Below are 17,825 nucleotides of genomic sequence, written 5' to 3'. Positions count from 1 at the left end.
ACAGAGCTCGTATGCGAAAGTTACAGGTTTTAGAAGTCGGCAGGGTGCTGCTGCAAAAGGGGTGACGTGGTTGAATATGGGCCAAGGCTTTCTCCCCAAGGCAAGCCACCAAAAGGTGACATGTGGCATGGACTCGACGAGTAGGAGGACCTACTCGACGAGTAGAGCAGGATTTCAGCCTATAAATAGAGGTGCCGGGTTCCCTCATTCTTCACACCATTCCAACTTCTTCTTCTCTCTCTCTCTAAACTCTCTCTCTCTAGCCCCCAAACCCCCCCCCCCCCTAAAGTCTAGGTAAACCCCCTAGCACCCGAAGGAAGCCCTGAGGCTCCTGAAGCCTCGAGAAAAGAGCTTTTCGGCTCGGAAACGCTGCTCCAGCGAAGCCCGGTTTTCGAGAAAACCCGCTGTAAGTGAGCTATGCCTACCCTATCTTTAGTATAGCTTATGTTTCAATATAGTAATGTTATTAGGACCTTATAAGGAGTATTTGGGCTATTATTATGGGTTATATAAGTATTGTTTAACGCTTATATAATAGTAATAATAGCCAGACTATTAATTAGTCTCGGCGAATATTAGACTAAACTCTAGTGGTAATGATACTAGGTTTTGTCCGAGGAAAAATTGTGTTGAGAGTAACGAAGTGCTGTTCGAGTGCCGAGTCACCACCTTATCAAGTGAGTGCATAGTTACTTTCATCTTACACATAGATATGAAGTATTTTATATAAACTACGTTCTATCTGTGCATATTATCTGTATACTTTCTATCTATGCTGGATGAACGATTTTATAAAAGTTTTATATGATTTAAATTGTATATGTATTTATATCTACATAATATGTTGGGTAAAATATGGGTAGATGAAATATGAGTTGGATGATGAGTTGAGAGGTGATATAGACCATGAGGTAAGGGTGAGAGGTGGACGATGTGAGAAGCCTTGTTCCCAAATGCTGGCCCCGTCATCTAGCAGAGTATGGATGACAACCACGGACTATTCTAGACAGTCAAGTGGAACACTAGCAGGATCACAACCTGTAGGTGTTGTGAACGATGTGTTCACCCGGTGTACTCTAAACCCTGACGATCATGCAGACTTGGTGCCTAAACCTTGGCGATCATGCAGACTTGGTGCCTAAACCTTGGCGATCATGCAGACTTGGTGCCAAAACCCTGGCGACTATGCGGACTTAGTGCCTGTTGTATAAACCCTGGCGACTATGCAGACTTAGTGCCTAGAACCCTGGCGACTATGCGGACTTAGTGCCTGTTGTATAAATCCTGGCGACTATGCAGACTTAGTGCCTAAACCCCGGTGATGATGGACTTCGTGCCGATTCCTTAGGATGATCCTTAGGAATGAATGAACGAGAAATATTTGATTCTTAGGGTAGATCCTTAAGAGTAAAGAAGATAATGGGGATGGGTAATTGGGTTGATTGTTTGATGATTAAACATAATAATTATATTATTGTGGGTTGAAAACCCTATGTACTCACCAGGTTTCCCAACCTGACCCACTCAAGCTTATTTGTATCACACGTGTCGATATGAAGCTACTTTACACTGAGAGATTTAAAAGAGATGTAGATCACTAGTGTAAATGAATGTAAGTTCTGTTTATGCTTATGTTTTTGTATTGACGATGACATCCCAATGTTTTGAAAATGAATGAAATACATTTCTTCGGAAATGATTTGATAACGTATTTATCATGTTTTTCTGGAACAAATTCCGCTAACATTTTTATTAAAAGAGGTACTCTGATTTTTATGAAACATAAACAAAATCGGTCTGTTCTGGCCGTGAAAATGGGGATGTCACAAGTTTAGTCACAAAATCCATGGTGATGTCTTCCCATTTACCCATGGGTACAGGTAAAGGTTCTAAACTGCCATACGGTTTCTGATGTTGTGCCTTAACCCTAGCACAAGTTACACACTCGGCCATATACTTAGCAACATCGAGCTTCATCGTCGGCCACCAATAATAGGGTTTTAGATCCCTCTACATTTTTGTACTGCCGGGATGAATCGAGTACATGGTCTTGTGAGCTTCTTCCATCAGAAGATCTCTTACTCCTCCCGTCTTAGGTACCCAAATCCTATCTTTGAATACCTTCAGTTCTTGACCATTTGTATCAAACACCATCGTTTTCCCCAAACGTTCTTCCTTTCGGTCATTTTTCTCTAAAGCTTCCTCCTGAGCTTTCTTTATACTTTCCACAATTGTCGAGACAACTTCAATTCTCAACGCTCTTGGCCTTTGCTTTTCAAGATTTACCTTCCGATTGAGAGCATCAGCAACAACATTTGCTTTACCAGGGTGGTAAAGTATCTCACAGTCGTAGTCCTTGAGTAACTCTAGCCAGCGCCGTTGCCTTATGTTCAATTCCTTCTAATTAAAGAGATATTGAAGACTCTTATGATTAGTGAAAAGTTTGCATTTAGTACCATAAAGATAGTGCCTCCATATCTTAAGGCGAATACTACCGCTGCCAACTCCATATCATGAGTGGGGTAGTTCTTTTCATTCTCTTTCAATTGCCTCGATGCATACGCTATCACTTTATCCCTTTGGGTCAGAACACAACCTAACCCAACTCCAGAGGCATCACTATAAACTGCGAAGTCATCAACTCCTTCAGGTAACGAAAGAATCGGTGCTTCATATAATCTATTCTTTAACTTCTCAAAGGCTTCCTTATGCTTTTCATTCCATGTATAAGTAGCTCCTTTGTGGGTCAAAGCTGTTAATGGAGTAGCGATCGAAGAAAAGCCTTGGATAAATAGGCGATAATATCCGGCTAATCCTAAAAAGCTTCGAATCTCCGTAGGACTTTTTGGTTGTTCCCACTTCATCACAGCTTCAATATTTGCTGGGTCAACCATTATTCCTTCTTGGTTAACCACATGACCTAAAAATTGGAATTCTTGAATCCAAAATTCACATTTGGAGAACTTTGCATACAACTTCTCCTTTTTCAGAACTTCTAACACTTCACGCAGATGCTTGTCATGCTCCTGCTTGCTTTTTGAATATATCAAGATATCATCTATGACTACTATCACAGATTTATCAAGGTATGGTTTACAAACCCTGTTCATCAAATCCATGAAAGCTGCTGGGGCATTGGTTAGTCCGAACGACATAACCAAAAATTCATAGTGTCCATATCTTGTTCTGAACGCAGTCTTTTCGATATCCTGCTCTCTCACCTTTAGTTGATGATATCCTGACCTAAGATCGATCTTCGAAAAATAGCTCGAACCTTGCAACTGATCGAACAGGTCATCGATCCTCGGCAACGGGTACTTGTTCTTTATTGTCGCTTTATTCAGCTCTCTGTAATCGATGCACATTCTCATGCTCTCGTATTTCTTCTTTACAAATAACACAGGGGCTCCCCAGGGTGATGAACTAGGTCGAATAAAACCTTTGTCCAATAACTCCTGAAGTTGTGTCATAAGTTCTTTCATCTCTGTTGGTGCTAATCGATACAGTGCTTTTTCTATTGGCGTCGTTCCTGGTAACAAGTCGATACGAAATTCTACTTGTCGATCAGGGGGCAATCCGGGAAGATCTTCGGGAAAGACTTCCGGATAGTCACACACCATCGGAATATTCTGCACCTCCTTCTTTTCCTTCTTAGCATCGATCATGAACGCTAGATATGATGTACATCCCTTGGCCAAACACTTTCTGGCTTTCATTAGGGAAATGATTCCAGAGTTTACTCCGCGTTTGTCTCCATACACCATAAACGACTCTTTCCCTTGCGGGTTTACTTTTACTATATTCTTCCTACACAATATTTCGGCATCATTGGCGATAAGCCAATCCATTCCTAAAACTATGTCGAAACCATTTAACTCGATAGGTAATAATTCCTCGTGGAACTTATTCTCATTCAAGTCAATGAGGATGTTTTTCATACGATGGCTAACAGGTACAAACTTGCCACTAGCAATCTCGACTATTATAGCATTAACTAGTCTATCTACAGGGAAATCTAGTTTTCTACCAAATTCATGCGAAATAAAGGAGTAATTGGCTCCAAAATTAAACAAAATTTGGGCAGACAATTCGTTTACGAGAAAGGTACCTGAAGCGACATCGACTTCTTCTTTCGCAGCTTCAAGTGTCATCTGAAAGGCTCTCGCCTCCGGCTTTGGTGGAATATTGGGTTTTGCTGCGTCCTTCTTCTTCGGGCAATCCCTCAAAATATGCCCTTCTTCATGGCACCCAAAACAGACGTTCTTATTGACGGTGCATTCATTGGCATAATGCCCTAGCTTTCCACATTTTTAACAAGTGAGTTCCACGCTGCATTTCCCAACATGTTTCTTCTTACACTTGTCACACCACTTGGCTTCGGATCCTCCTCCGAATTTTCTCGAACCAGTCTTCAAGAACTTGTTCTTTTTATTGGAACCTGAAGTTCCTTCAAACTTTCTCTTTTCGCCAACTTCAACCTTGCTGGCGGCTCTCCCCTTAATCATATCTTCAACAGACTTGGCAGCCCAGACAGCTGCCTCCAATGTAAGTGCCTGACGTACTGGCACCGCATACTCCCATGGAAGTCCCTTTGCATATCTGTCAATTTTTGTCAGCTCATCTGGGACAATACGCAAAGCAAACTCCATTTTGTCTGTGAAGCTATTTGTGTATTCATCAACTGTCATACTCCCCTTCTTCAACGTTAGAAATTGGTTTTCTAGCTCAAGCACACTTTGGGCCGAGCAGTACTTGCGCTTGAAGTGCACCAAGAACTCTGCCCAAGTCAGTTGCAGTGGCTCATTAGGGCTTAGGGTTTTCCCCAGAGTGTTCCACCAACGAGCAGCACTACCCCTGAACTGACGCACTGCAAATGTGGTTTGTAACTTGCCTTGGCAACCATAAGTCATGAAAGCCAATTCCATTTCCGAGATCCAATCCATTACCCCGACAGGATCTTCTTTTCCAGTGAAGGTCGATGGTTTGCAAGTCATAAAGTCCTTATACTTGCACCCATTTCTCTCCACTCTATCCTCGTGGTTATTTCTCCCAACCACAAGCAGTTCACTATGACCAACAGATCTACTGTTGTTTCCTTCTTCAGATCGATCGTCATTCAATTCACGTTGTTCAACAGGAACTGAAGGTTCATCCATGTTGTTCAGCAACATTTGCCTCAATTCCTCCCTTTGTTCAGCCATCATGGTCTGAATCATAGTTCGTACCCCAGCCATGGTGATGGGTTCTCGTGCAGCTCCTACTATGGGCACCTGTTCCACCACTTGAGGATGAGGTTGTTGGTTTCTATTTGCATTTCCCGCTCCACTTCGAGTTCTTGCCATTATAATCTATATACCGAATAAGGCGAATTTAGGTCTTTATCCTTGATAGATATTTCAATTCCCTTATCACTCCGAAACGTTTACATGTTAGTTCTAATCTTGTAATCAAACGCTTAGAATCCTACACACATAAGGTTTCCGGATCCGGCCGGCAACAGACCATGGATCCGAACAAATAATGGCATATATGGCAAACATATAGCATTTAGCACATAAAAGCATTTTAGGCACCTTTCCTAAAATAAAGTAGTGCTCGTGTCTAAAATATGGTAGACACTCATCTCACAATCATCACTTAGCATTCTAAGTTTAAGTCTAGAAATCCTACAAATTTCTTAGTTCGCTTAAACTAATGCTCTGATACCAACTGTGACATCCCCTAATTTCTCGGCCAAAAAAGACCGATTTAATTTATGCTTTTTAAAATAAAATCAGAGAAATCCTTTTAAAAGATGTTGCGGAATTGGTCCCCAAAACAAAACATGATAAAAGTTTATCAAAACCTTTCTTTAAGAAATATATAATTTCCTTTTATATCAAAACCTCGGGATGTCATGTTCCGATACAGATCAAAAGCATAAACAAGACATTATAAGCCTTACAACAGTTATTTACAACTACTGGCCTATAATCCAAAAATCTCTCATCATCCTCCGACTATGCTCGGGGTCCACTACCTGTAATAATAAAAAGCTGAGTGGGTAAGGCTTGAGATTCTGGTGAGCATATAGGGTTTTCAACCCACAATAATAATAAACTTATTAAGTTCACCAATCAACAATAACCCTGATTACCCATTCCCGTTATCCTCACTTTACGTCCCTAAACACCCATCACAAGGGACCTAGCCTAAGGAATATCTTCGGGATGGACACTACTGCTAAGGGGACTCCTCAGTCATACATGTCCTAAAGGCAACCATGAGGGGGATGGAGTACGCCAATGAACATTTAGTTCACCAACACCTACAAGTTGCGAACCTGCTAGTGTTCCACTGGACTATCTAGAAAGGTCTGTGGTTGTCATCTATACTCCGCTAGACGACTACAACAACAACAACAACAACAACACCATCGAGGCCTCTCACCATTTTAACACACATCGACTATTTCGTCTACCCATGTTCTACCCAACATATTTGTAGATAAAATACATATACAGTTTAAAACTTGTATAAAACATCTATTCAACAGTCACCTCAATTAAACAATTAATATAATTACACATAGCACGTATTTTATAGAAAATACTTCATATCTAGGTGTAAGATGAAAGTGACTACACACTCACATGATTTACTGCAAATCGGGCAGCACTTCGTTTCCTAAAACGATCGTTTCTAATAAAACCGGAAGTTTTATTGAGAAACCGGGCTCTGCGAGGGTTGGGCTTCAAAGCCGAAAAGATAAATTTCTCGGGCTTCTCGGGCACTTCAGGACGTGTTTTGGGTGTTTGGTATAATACCGGGGCTTTGGGGGAAGTTGGAATGAAAGAAATATTGAAAGAGGGGTGAAAATTGACAAATTTCCAAAGTATCCCCGGGAGGTCTCACACCCTTCTATTTATAGGGGCGAGGCTTCCAGGTGGCAGTAGATCCGAAGAGGGGGCAGGTGCCTCGCACGTGCGAGGGTCCAGGCGTGGCCTTCTGATTGGACCGAGGTCTAAGTCCGAGGGTTCGGTCGTGGTGCCTGCAAAGCTCGGACAGGTGGTGCGACACGCGTCGGTGCGAGGTGACGCGACTTCGGATGCGAGGAGTCACCTGGGCACGCGTCAGATGACTCAACAATTTCGGACATGTGGCACGCATGCAGCGAAGGTGAAGTGGCCGAAGTCCACCATGCAAAATTTCTCGGATTTGACATTTTTTCTCGATTGTTGTGCAAAAACTTCTAAAATCCATAACTTTCGTATACGAACTCCGTTTTTAACGTTCTTTATATGCACGCGTAGGTAAAATTACGCTCTACAACTTTCGTTTAGACTTCGTTGGCTAATTTTGAATTTAATTTTTATATTATTATTTTTAACAGACCGGGACAGGAAATCCGTTAAAAAATCATAACTTCTTAATCCGACGTCCGTTTCCGTCTGTCTTTTTACCGTTGTAATACTATTGACGAGACCTTCGATTCTCGTTTAGGTTGTATCCGCTAAAAATCACTCGATCTAAAATTTGAGTTTTTAGCTGTCTACTGCTAAGCTGAAACTTAGAAAAATCATAACTTCCTCATACGAAGTCAGATTTGGGCGTTCTTTTTATACATACTCTCGGTTTAACGAACACTACGACTTTCGTTTAGATCACTAAGGCTAAAAAGTAGTTTATCAAAAACTCACTTTTTACGAAATTCGGCACCGTGCCGGTTCTGTCCCGTAACTTCGACAGGTCATAACTTCTTCGTTATAACTCGGATTTCGGTATTCTTTATATATCCGTAATCCTTGTCACGACCACTACAACTATCTTAATGGATATCGGCTTTATCTAATATTTATTTTCGACGCTCATTTTTATTCTTAATTAATTAAATCCTAGTAATTAAGCATAAAACACATAATTCACATAATATTCAGATAATTCCTTTTCATTTCTTCAAAATGAGTTACAAAGGTTAACCTAGACTATCACATCAATATTAATGCCTAGCCTAGAAACATGGGCATTACAATTCTCTCCCCCTTAGGATGATTCCGTCCCCGAAATCACACATTAGCAAACAAATGCGGGTAGCGACTCATCATGTCACTCTCCATTTCCCAGGTGAGATTTGGCCCATTCGTATGTTTCCAACACACAAGCACTAAATCGACCATCTTGCGTCGCAACTTCTTAGTCTTACGGTCAACGATTGCCTCAGGTTCTTCAATCAACCTCTTGTTTTCATCCAACCTTAATTCAGAAATGGGAATTATGTCGGGCACATCTCTCGTGAACTTTCTCAAATAACACACAAGAAAGGTGTTATGAATACCCTCTAGTTCTTCCGGTAATTCTAGCTTGTAAGCTTGATTCCCGATCCTCTGAAGAACTTTAAATGGTCCAATAAACTTTGGACTCAATTTTCCCCTTTTAACAAATCTTATAAGTCCCTACCATGACGAGACTTTAAGTAAAACCGAATCTCCAACTTCGAAGGATATCAGTTGTCCAAAAGATGGTGAGAGAGTAAAGCAAGGAGACGGTGGACATCTGTGTTGGTGATTTTAGTGTCACCATGTCATTTTAAGTAACTGGAACCAACATGTGAGCTAAGTGGCTTTATGATTTGTACTCTAATATATGTACGGGGGTTGTGCGGAGTGCACGCATGTATAAGATCGAATCAGAAGCCGGTTCGACGACTAGTCGGGGGTCCGGGGTTTCCAAAGGGGCAGCGCCCCTAGCGGGGTCCAAGGGGCAGATCCCCTGGCTGGGGTCCCTCTTGGATTATCACCGAATTTTACATATGGGAACATAATGGAAAAATTCAATTTCTTGAGGGTGATTATGGTAAAACTAACGAAACTCGTTAGTTTTTGGTAACCCTAAATCCTCATTAAATCCGGATTAATATTACTTGCTTCCAAAGCAACTAATGACGGCCCAACCCTAATGAAACCCTAATCGTGTTTAATATATAAACATCTCTTCCTCTACAGAAGAGGGTTACGATCTTAAGCTCTCGTTTTCATCAGACTTTCACAGAATCCTCTGGCATATTGGCTTACGTCTTCTGTGCCTAGAAACGTAAGTGTCCACTTGGATTATCCTAGGCTGAATTTCTTGTAACCCAGGAATAGGGTAGAAATATCAGTTCGGAAAGTGATATCACGATCCAAGTTGGTATCCAGATCTCCACCACAAACCTTAAATTTCCCAACAATCTGTAAGCAGCTTCAATCGATTTGTGAAAGAGTAAAGCAAGGAGACGGTGGTGATCGGAAATAGTGGTGAATAGAGGAAAGAAGGAGTCCGCAGCCTGAATCCGGTGGAGAAACGGAAGAAGGGTGAGCCGGTGGAGACGATCGATCGATTGTGGGATGTTATTGCCCGAGAAATCCACCGGAAGCCAGACAACAACCCTAAACGAACAGATTGGTGGTCGATTTGGTATTGCGATGGTGGGTACTGATAGAAGGGATTCCGATAAGTTTAGAGAGACATGCAGGGTAAGAATCGTGTTGAAGGGATGCAGAAGGAAAAAAGAAGCGGTGGAAGCTCTATGGATACAATGGCGATGGGAAGAGATACAATTGAGGGCGAGTAAGCAAGGAGATGCAAAGGGAAGAAGCCACGTATCTGTTGCGTCAGAAGCAGCGGGGTGGAATAAAGGTTGGAATCCAAATAAAAAAATGTGGACTTACTATTCAAAATTAACTATTATATAATTTTTTTGTATTTATAATTACAATTTTAGTCCCTTTTTATATTTTAATGTTACATTTTTTGTTCTTTACGTAACTTTTTATGGTATTCGTTTTTATTAATGCTACTTTTTATTTAAACATATTAAACGTTTATGTTGTTTGGTTTGAAACTTTATTTTGATATTTTGTAATTTACTTGATATGGTATAATCGTCATCGTGCTATATATAGATTATTGACATCTGTAAATCACATTTTATATACAAATTGTAAAAGAGTTATCTCGCTCATTAAAGTTATGTTTTGGCCCTTACATAATTTTTTTTATAGTTTTCGTTTTTATAAATCATATTTAACATATAAGAAAATCTTTAAACTTTGGTCTTATTTATGAAAAACTATGGTTATTTATTTTAACAGAAAATTATAAAAACCTACAGAATCTTTACATATTTAGGAATTTAGACGGTAAAAAGTTTTTATCCGAATACATGAGTTCTTTTTAAAATAAAATAACTTTTTAATGGTTTTTTCAAAAACACCACGAAAAACAATCTATATAAATTGTCTACATGATTTGTTTCATGAAACACAAAAAACTTTTTTTGTCTATACATATTACACATAGTTTAATGTGCATATTACGCATAGTAACTATGTTGATAGTTATCTTAAATTTTCACTCACAAATATTATCCATGTAGAGCTGCATTTTCGATATACTGAGTTTCTGCAGCATCGCGCGGACGGTCCAAACCTTGATTTGTAATTAAATATTCAGGGCAAAGTACATAAAAACGTCATGATTTGCTAGTTTTATTGTTTAACCACTTATTTATTTATTTATTTATTTTTCAATCTAAACTGCCGTATTTATATAAAAAAATCTATGGTGACCCTTAAGTTGCGGTTCCACATATTGCCATTACAAAGTGACAATTTTTGGAGAGAGTGCAAAGCTGGTCCAAATGGTTTGTTGTTTTCTTTGGATTCGGTCCAAAACCTTCCAATTTGCACCACGTCTTAAACGACATATATTTGGCAATGTTTTAAAAATCGGTTTGAACCGGCCGGTCGAACCGGTTCGTCCAGAAACCGGGGGAGTGAGCGGTTAACTATCATCGGTATTACCTTGATTTCTGAACCGGATTGAACCGACTGATTTTTAGAAAAACCCGGTTGAACCGGTCAAACAGTTAAATCAAATAAAAATACATGAAAAAAAATCATTTACATAATAAATTTTGGTGATTTTTTCAAATCTATTTAGTTTTCTCTAAATAAAAACATATGATAAATGTTATAAAGTTTTTTAATGTGTTTGTATTCATCTAAAACTATATTTTGTTTCAGTATTATATTTTATTTTATTTTTAAGATATATGGATTGATGTAAAACACTAAAAGTTATGATTATGTGTTTTTTTAATGTATTTAGATTTATCTACAACTTATTTTTGTGTGTATTTTTAATGTTTGAATTTGTAAACATCAAATTCATGATTTATATATGTATGTATGTGTAGGAAAATAGGAAAAAGCATGAAAAACATAAAAATCGGTTGACCCGGCAGTCGAACCTGTTAAACCGGAAACCGGTCACCATACCGGTTCAACTAAAAACCCGGTTTTTAAAACATTGATATTTGGTCCCTTACAAACTTGAAAAATGCTATTATACTATTTTATTTTATTATATATTTTCTAACATCTAATTAATACTTTGATAATAATAAAATAGAAAATGGGCTCTCTCTCTCTCTCTCTCTCTCTCTCTCTCTCTCATTACAAAGATAAAAGAACTCCAAAAAAACAAACCTACACCCATCCCATCTCACTACGATCGTCTTCTTCCCCACCTAAACCTACAACTCAAACAACACATACACATCCATTTAAAATTAAAAAAGACACATACGTGCATACACACTCTGAAAATTAAAAACATGCACACTAAAAACTAGGGGTCTGTCCAATTTAAACCTACCAATCCAATTACAAACTACCCTATGAATTGTACGTCCAATTACAATTGGATTAGATAGTTATTAGATCACCCTGAAAATACAATGGCTAACCGAACCAACCAAACCGATCGCATGTTCATCCGATTGGATATATGTAACATCCACTTTTAATGCCTAGTAATTTTAACCGTTTTTAGTAAAAAAAATAAATTTTGGAAAATATAAATAAAATAAATAGTTAAAATACAAATAATAAAATGAAATGAAAACGATAAATAAAATTATAATGTCAAGTGGAATGTTTATTTAAGTGATAAAAATCGTTTAAAAAGAAATACTTTGAGAAAAAGGTTAAAAGTATCAACTTGGTAAAAAGATAGGTTTGACATAAGGAGTTGAAACAAATGACTAGTGAGGGTCTAAATGTCATACATTGTGATGGAAAGGGACCGCAATTGTAAAATATTAAGCAACTAACTTGCATGGTATCAAATTGTAAGAAAATAAAAACATTTGGGACCAAATGTGAAAATAAGAAACTATTAGACGTAAACTAGATGAATCCTCACCAATTTAATTTGAGAGATACAATCTAGTGATTGTATGTGGAAGTAGAGCTCAAAATGTATTGATTCTTCTGATTCCTGCTCGTTTATTCAATATGGCACTGCATACTCTCGATCATATAGTAATAGGGTTTCAATGTAGTTGTGAACTCCAAAAAGATGCCACTCACCATGGATATCTAGACCATTTGGATGGTCTAAGTTTTGATCATATGTTGTAAGTTCCTCCTCATAATCATCCTCATGTGGTACTGATAATATTGGGGAACCATTTTTTGTGAATCCTAGGAGAAAACGATTTTCGGCATCTATGTTGAGAAAAGGAGTAAAGGTCTCTTGGTTGTCCTGGAGAATATAGATTTCATATGTGGTGTCTTGAGTAACGACTCCCAGGGACCCTGTTACATTCATAAGAAAAATCAAATGACCGAACTCACGGGGGGAATCAATTGACTGAAATTGTTCATTTGTCACATCAAATGACACAATGACATGATGCACATCCTCTCCTGTCGCGCTCCAGTAAACAAATGTCTTTGTTACAATCGAGCTCCACCATGAAACGTCTAATCCGTCTCTTAGATTGATATCTTTATTGATCCTTGTCCACACTTCCAAACCAAGAGTGTAGATCACACAATCTTTATTGGATATGATCCTGATGATCTTTGGGTTTAATGTGGTAGGACAAACACCAAATGTGTTAAAACATCCCTTACAGTCATCTTCACCCACACGCACAGCTAATGTCTTCCTTATCGAGGGATTCCATAGTACAAACATATCTGGTTGATTCACATCCATCAAACCAAAGATCCTAAAAGAGCTTCCTACTATTACACCAATAGGTAAAAGTAGTGGAGGAACTACAAAGTCATAGCTCTCATCATATTCAAGATTCTCAGCATCCCTATACCCAATGTATTCTTCATAAGTCCCATTCAAAATAAACAACTGGTGTTGCCTGCTGTGGCGGAGATTGGTGTGAGCAGCAAGGAAAGAAGGTGTGTCGATCAAGGCCTTAAACTCTGTTGAAACTGATCTGCATCTGATGACGGACCTAACAGGAGCCCTTTTCATGATTTCAAATTCAGGATCCATTTTTGATTCTGACCACAACCGATTAGCAAATGATAATGTCAGTTACAGTAAAACAAACTGTGTAATAAATTTACATCAAATTCAGAAATCGACCATTAACACATCAATAATCACTATATCAACTTCGATTATACAATTACAAACCGTATGTCTGTTAAAGATCATCACTAGCCCAATAAAGCCAATATTATTATCTAGAAGAAGTTAGCTTGTTCTAGAATGCTCTGGAAGATTCTAGAACATTATGGAAGACCATGGAAGATTCAAGAATATATTGGAAGAGTCTAGAATACTCTAGAATGACATGGAAGACCCTGGAAGGTTATGGAACATTCTAGAACACTATGGAAGACACAAGAATGTCTACACTTATGTAGGACATTATAGAACATTTTAGAAACATATAAAAGCTTGTAATAGATAGAGAATATGGTAGATAGTTTTAGAATAGTCATGAATGTATGTAGATCTAGAAACTTCCTATAAGGAGGTAGAAACACCTATAAATACGTGTGGAGCTCATTTGCTCCAATCAATCCCAACATCCAAGTATCCAAGAAAAGCCTCAAAGAAAGCACAGTGTAGTAGTCTCTGAAATTGTAAGTTCTTCTTAAGTGTATTAATAAAAGTATTGTTGTTTCCCACACAAAGATTCGTGTTCGACAATGTCCTCATCAGCCTACTTCCGTTTGAGATCAAAAGCAACATAGCACAAATAAGTGTTGGATAAGGTGTCTAAGTCCATAACTATTTCTGGTATGTACTTGACCCGACCCGGCATGGTCCATTTGGGTTGCATGGCACCATGCAATTGGATAAACTAAAATGAGAGAAATAACACTTATGGTTTATTAATATATTATAAGTTCTAATATATTAATAATATTATTTAATTAGTTTGATCAAGAAATAATTTAGAATTAATTAAGTGATCAAAAGATAACTAATTAAATATATGGGTTGATTATGTAAATTATGCATAACTTGTATAGTGGGCTAAGAGGCTCCATGGATTATCAAGTTGGGTTAAACCCATAGGATGCTCCATGGATGCTCCATGGGAGTTACAAACCCATGGGTCATGGAAATGAAGAGTCATGACACATTAGGGTTTACATAGTGTAACCCTAGATGTGTCAACACTATATAAAGAACCCATGCTCCACCAAAATCGGTGGCACACAAGAATCAAGAGGGCTAGAGCCGATTTTGCAAGTGTAAGATTCTCTCAAAGTTTACTCCTTTGCATTTGGTGTTGTGTGAAGCATTTGAGGCATCACACTTGGGGTGCTAGGCTCACAAGGTTTCAAGGATCATAATCAACAACAAGGTAAGTTATTCTATCTTTCATTCAAGTTAAAAATGTTCCCCATGTATGCTAGATAGGAATATAACCTTGGAATTCAACTTTGCATGATAATTAGACAAATATAGATCCAAGGTTATTAGGGTTGCATGTACACTTAGGAAGTGTTAGAATGCTCAAAACCCATCAATAAGTTCCTTCAATTTATCAATGGAACGCACACACAAACGGTGTAATAAATATCAAATTCGTAAATCGACAATACGAAAAAATAGTTTCAAATGTAACTCCTACGATGAATACTAATCATAAGCTCACCAACAAGCAATCAAATGAGAGTGCATTCACGATAGATCCACGCTTATCGATTTAATCAAACAAAATCATATACAAAATTTCAACTACAACTTGCAAATTCATTGAACTAGCTATCTAGGACTAAAAATCAAATGGAAGAACATCAGGAATCACAATAAATCAACAATCGAACACATGAATTTTGATTATGCATATACAAACTCTATAGTACGTTAGCTCAAAATCACACACATGATGTTGAGATGAAATTATACCTGCAAAGAGAAACGAGGAGACACACAGGAGCAAATTGATTTTGAAATTGTTTCAAAGCAAGTGTTTCCCCATTTTGTTGTTGAAATCTAAATCAAAAGCTTCAAATGAAAATTTTGAATCGAAAAGGGTTCACTTATATACAAATGTCGGACGTAGTAGAAGTTGTGTTTGTCTATGAATTGTTACGTCCACCAATCAAATTCAAGAAAATAAAATGGGACAAGAAAATCGTGGGAAGCAAGAAACTCCACTACCATGCCCAGGAGGATACAGGATTTTAAAACATTGGGCATACAAAAATATCAAATAATTTTTTTTCCTAGTCAGTCAATTTTTTTTAAATACCAATAAATAAAGTATATGACGTTCAAGAAAGATTTCAATAGACTTGTGTTGCTGAATGAATTGGTGAAGGAGGCTTTGCACTTTGAAGAGATTGTTTCGGGGACTAGAAAAAAATGTTGGGTATATTGATATCATGGTCGATGAGTTGCAAAGCAAAGTATGTATGTGTATGTATACATGTATGTATATGTTGACTGATTATGCATGTGAAAGACCCACACTTTCATAATTGAAACATTATTATTCCAAGTTACTCCAAAACATGCTACATGCATATTTATAAACAATATTTACATTGATAGTTTGATTACAAAAGACTGGATACAAACCGACTAAGTTTTAGTATATTACAAAGTGTTATATCTATTACATAACTACCCAGAATACTATATTTTTATACATACATGATCCCTAAATACAAAAGTAATATTATAACTATTCTAGACCTTCCAATAGTATACGACTATATTGGTTACTTATCTCCTGTAATTTGTTAAACACTGGGAGGGGTAAGCGGTGACGCTTAGTGAGTTCAATAATAGATACAATATAACGTTACACCATATATATACTTCAATATGGCAGAAGCAAAGGGAACAAGGAACAACAAAGGCATATGTGAATCATGCGGCAAGCTTTCCATATCAATCAATGAGACATAACAATTTCAATACTTGACATTCATCAATAAAGCTTCGGCCCAAATGGCACAGAAGACATACACTTTCTGATTAAACATTTTGGTAGATTTCAGGCTTTTAGCCCTATCTAACCTTCTGCCAATGCCATAGAATAGAAGTCATTCTCTTATGAGACATGCTCTACATGGCCAGAGGCTACATACCAATACCACTGTGAATCTAAGTCCTTTCACTGATCACATGGCCAAAGGTACAGCTTTGCTATCAAAATAGCGGAAATAATAACACGAGAAGATAACACGGAAAAACACATAGCACATATAACACATAACATACAATTGTTCCTATATATTGAACTCACCGTGAAATAATTTGGGATTAAATTATTAATTTGGGCAACACTTCGGCTAACTTTCTGTGACGAAACCGGGGATTTTTATCGAAAACCAGACCTTGCGCGGGCAGAGTTTCGACTTGAAAATATAATTTTCTCGGGAACTTCGGAGCGTCGGGGTTTGCTTCGGGTGTCGGGAATGGTACCGGGGCTTCGAGGGTGTTAGAGGGGCTTGTGAGAGGCTAGAGAGTGAATGAGAGTAAGAATTTGTAACATAAACCCGGAGGGCTTGATTTCTATTTATAGGCTGAAAAATCGACTCTCACGTCGTGAACCATGTATGTTCACGTCGTGACTTTGATCTTGGTCATCCCCTAGGCTTGCCGTGTGTCTTCTAGGCTCGAAACGCGTCGTTCACTGAGTTCACGTCGTGAACACTGTGTTCACGTCGTGAATGCAGTCAAATTCTCGAAGTTTGTGCTCTGAACTTCAAAAATCCATATCTTTCGCATACGAGCTCCGTTTTTTACGTTCTATATATCCACGCGTAGGTGAAATTATGCTCTACATCTTTTATTTAGACTCCGTCGGCTAATTTTGACTTTAACGGGCCGAGACAGGAAAATTCCATTAAAATTTCATAACTTCTTCATCTGACATCCGTTTTCGTCTGTCTTGTCTAGATATCCATGGTGAGTGGCATCTTTTTGGAGTTCACAACTACATTGAAACCCTATTACTGTATGATCGAGAGTATGCAGTGCCATATTGAATGAACGAGCAGGAATCAGAAGAATCAATACATTTTGAGCTCTACTTCCACATACAATCACTAGATTGTATCTCTCAAATCAAATTGGTGAGGATTCATCTAGTTTACGTCTAATAGCTTCTTATTTTCACATTTGGTCCCAAATGTTTTTATTTTCTTACAATTTGATACCATGGAAGTTAGTTGCTTAATATTTTACACTTGTGGTCCCTTTCCATCACAATGTATGACATTTAGACCCTCACTAGTCATTTGTTTCAACTCCTTATGTCAAACCTATCTCTTTTAATATTATATTAATATTATATTTTTAACGGGCCGAGACAGGAAAAGTTCATTAAAATTTCATAACTTCTTCATCTGACGTCTGTTTTCGTCTGTCTTTTTACCGTTTTACTACTATTAACGAGACCTTCGATTCTCGTTTAGGTTGTGTCGGCTAAAAATCACTTGATCTTTATTTCGAGTTTTTAGCTGTCTACTGCTATACCAAAATTTAGAAAAATCATAACTTCCTCATACGAAGTCAGA

The 17,825-nt window shown here is 38.0% G+C and overlaps 1 protein-coding gene across 1 annotated transcript; it reads right to left on the bottom strand.

The window, feature by feature from the left end:
- Positions 1-12,312: 12,312 nt before the first annotated feature.
- Positions 12,313-13,323, bottom strand: LOC145163622 (putative F-box protein At1g47790). The gene has a single exon (XM_079082438.1). The coding sequence runs from the start codon at positions 13,321-13,323 to the stop codon at positions 12,313-12,315; it is 1,011 nt and encodes a 336-aa protein (XP_078938564.1).
- Between the last annotated feature and the right edge of the window lie 4,502 nt (positions 13,324-17,825).

This window comes from Lactuca virosa, chromosome 3 (assembly GCF_052849685.1).
Source record: "Lactuca virosa cultivar CGN04683 chromosome 3, Lactuca_virosa_CGN04683_v6, whole genome shotgun sequence".
Lineage (NCBI taxonomy): Eukaryota > Viridiplantae > Streptophyta > Magnoliopsida > Asterales > Asteraceae > Lactuca > Lactuca virosa.
This window is presented reverse-complemented; position numbering and strand designations above follow the sequence as displayed.

Bases quoted from the DNA above. Each gene is read 5' to 3' on its own strand.
- LOC145163622 (XM_079082438.1), bottom strand. From the start codon at position 13,323: ATGGATCCTGAATTTGAAATCATGAAAAGGGCTCCTGTTAGGTCCGTC.